General features: G+C 50.4%; 1 protein-coding gene across 1 annotated transcript in view; it reads right to left on the bottom strand.

The window, feature by feature from the left end:
* LOC107703936 (transient receptor potential cation channel subfamily M member 7-like) overlaps positions 1-482 on the bottom strand; it is a gene marked incomplete at its 5' end in the record, with an annotated part of 30,293 nt that overhangs the window by 12,693 nt on the left and 17,118 nt on the right. The window contains one exon of the mRNA XM_016506747.1: positions 105-289. Coding sequence (XP_016362233.1) covers positions 105-289 — 185 coding nt within the window. The remainder of the gene's footprint in view (positions 1-104; positions 290-482) is intronic.

Below are 482 nucleotides of genomic sequence, written 5' to 3' on the forward strand. Positions count from 1 at the left end.
CACACACACACACACACACACACACACTCTCTCTCACACACACACACACGAAGAGCGCTGACAGACGCGAGCAGAAGCGGCGGCGCGAGCGAGAGGTGCGTTACTTGGTCCGTAGGCGCTGCTGTCCTTCTTCCTCTTCCTGCAGATGGAGGACAGCACAGACGCGGCGTGGCTGAGCAGAATCAGCGGCGGCGGAAGCACCGGCTTGTCGTGGTACGCCATGATGAAGTGATAGCGCTGGTATTTCCACACCAGGTTGGATATGGACATCACCTGCATGTAGACGTTACTGCGGAGAAACGGCACGCTCAGTTACTCCGTGTCCTAACTAGGGTTGCAATAAGGTGGAGCATTTCCAGTAAATTTCAGAAATTTTGTAACCAACCAATTTTTAAACAAATTTTCACACAGCGTTCATCACTCAAACAACAACACAGTTACACAGAACTAATATCACCACACTGCATCATATGTCATATGTG

Source organism: Sinocyclocheilus anshuiensis, unplaced genomic scaffold (genome assembly GCF_001515605.1).
Source record: "Sinocyclocheilus anshuiensis isolate Anshui unplaced genomic scaffold, SAMN03320099.WGS_v1.1 scaffold1059, whole genome shotgun sequence".
In the NCBI taxonomy this organism is placed as follows: Eukaryota; Metazoa; Chordata; class Actinopteri; order Cypriniformes; family Cyprinidae; genus Sinocyclocheilus; species Sinocyclocheilus anshuiensis.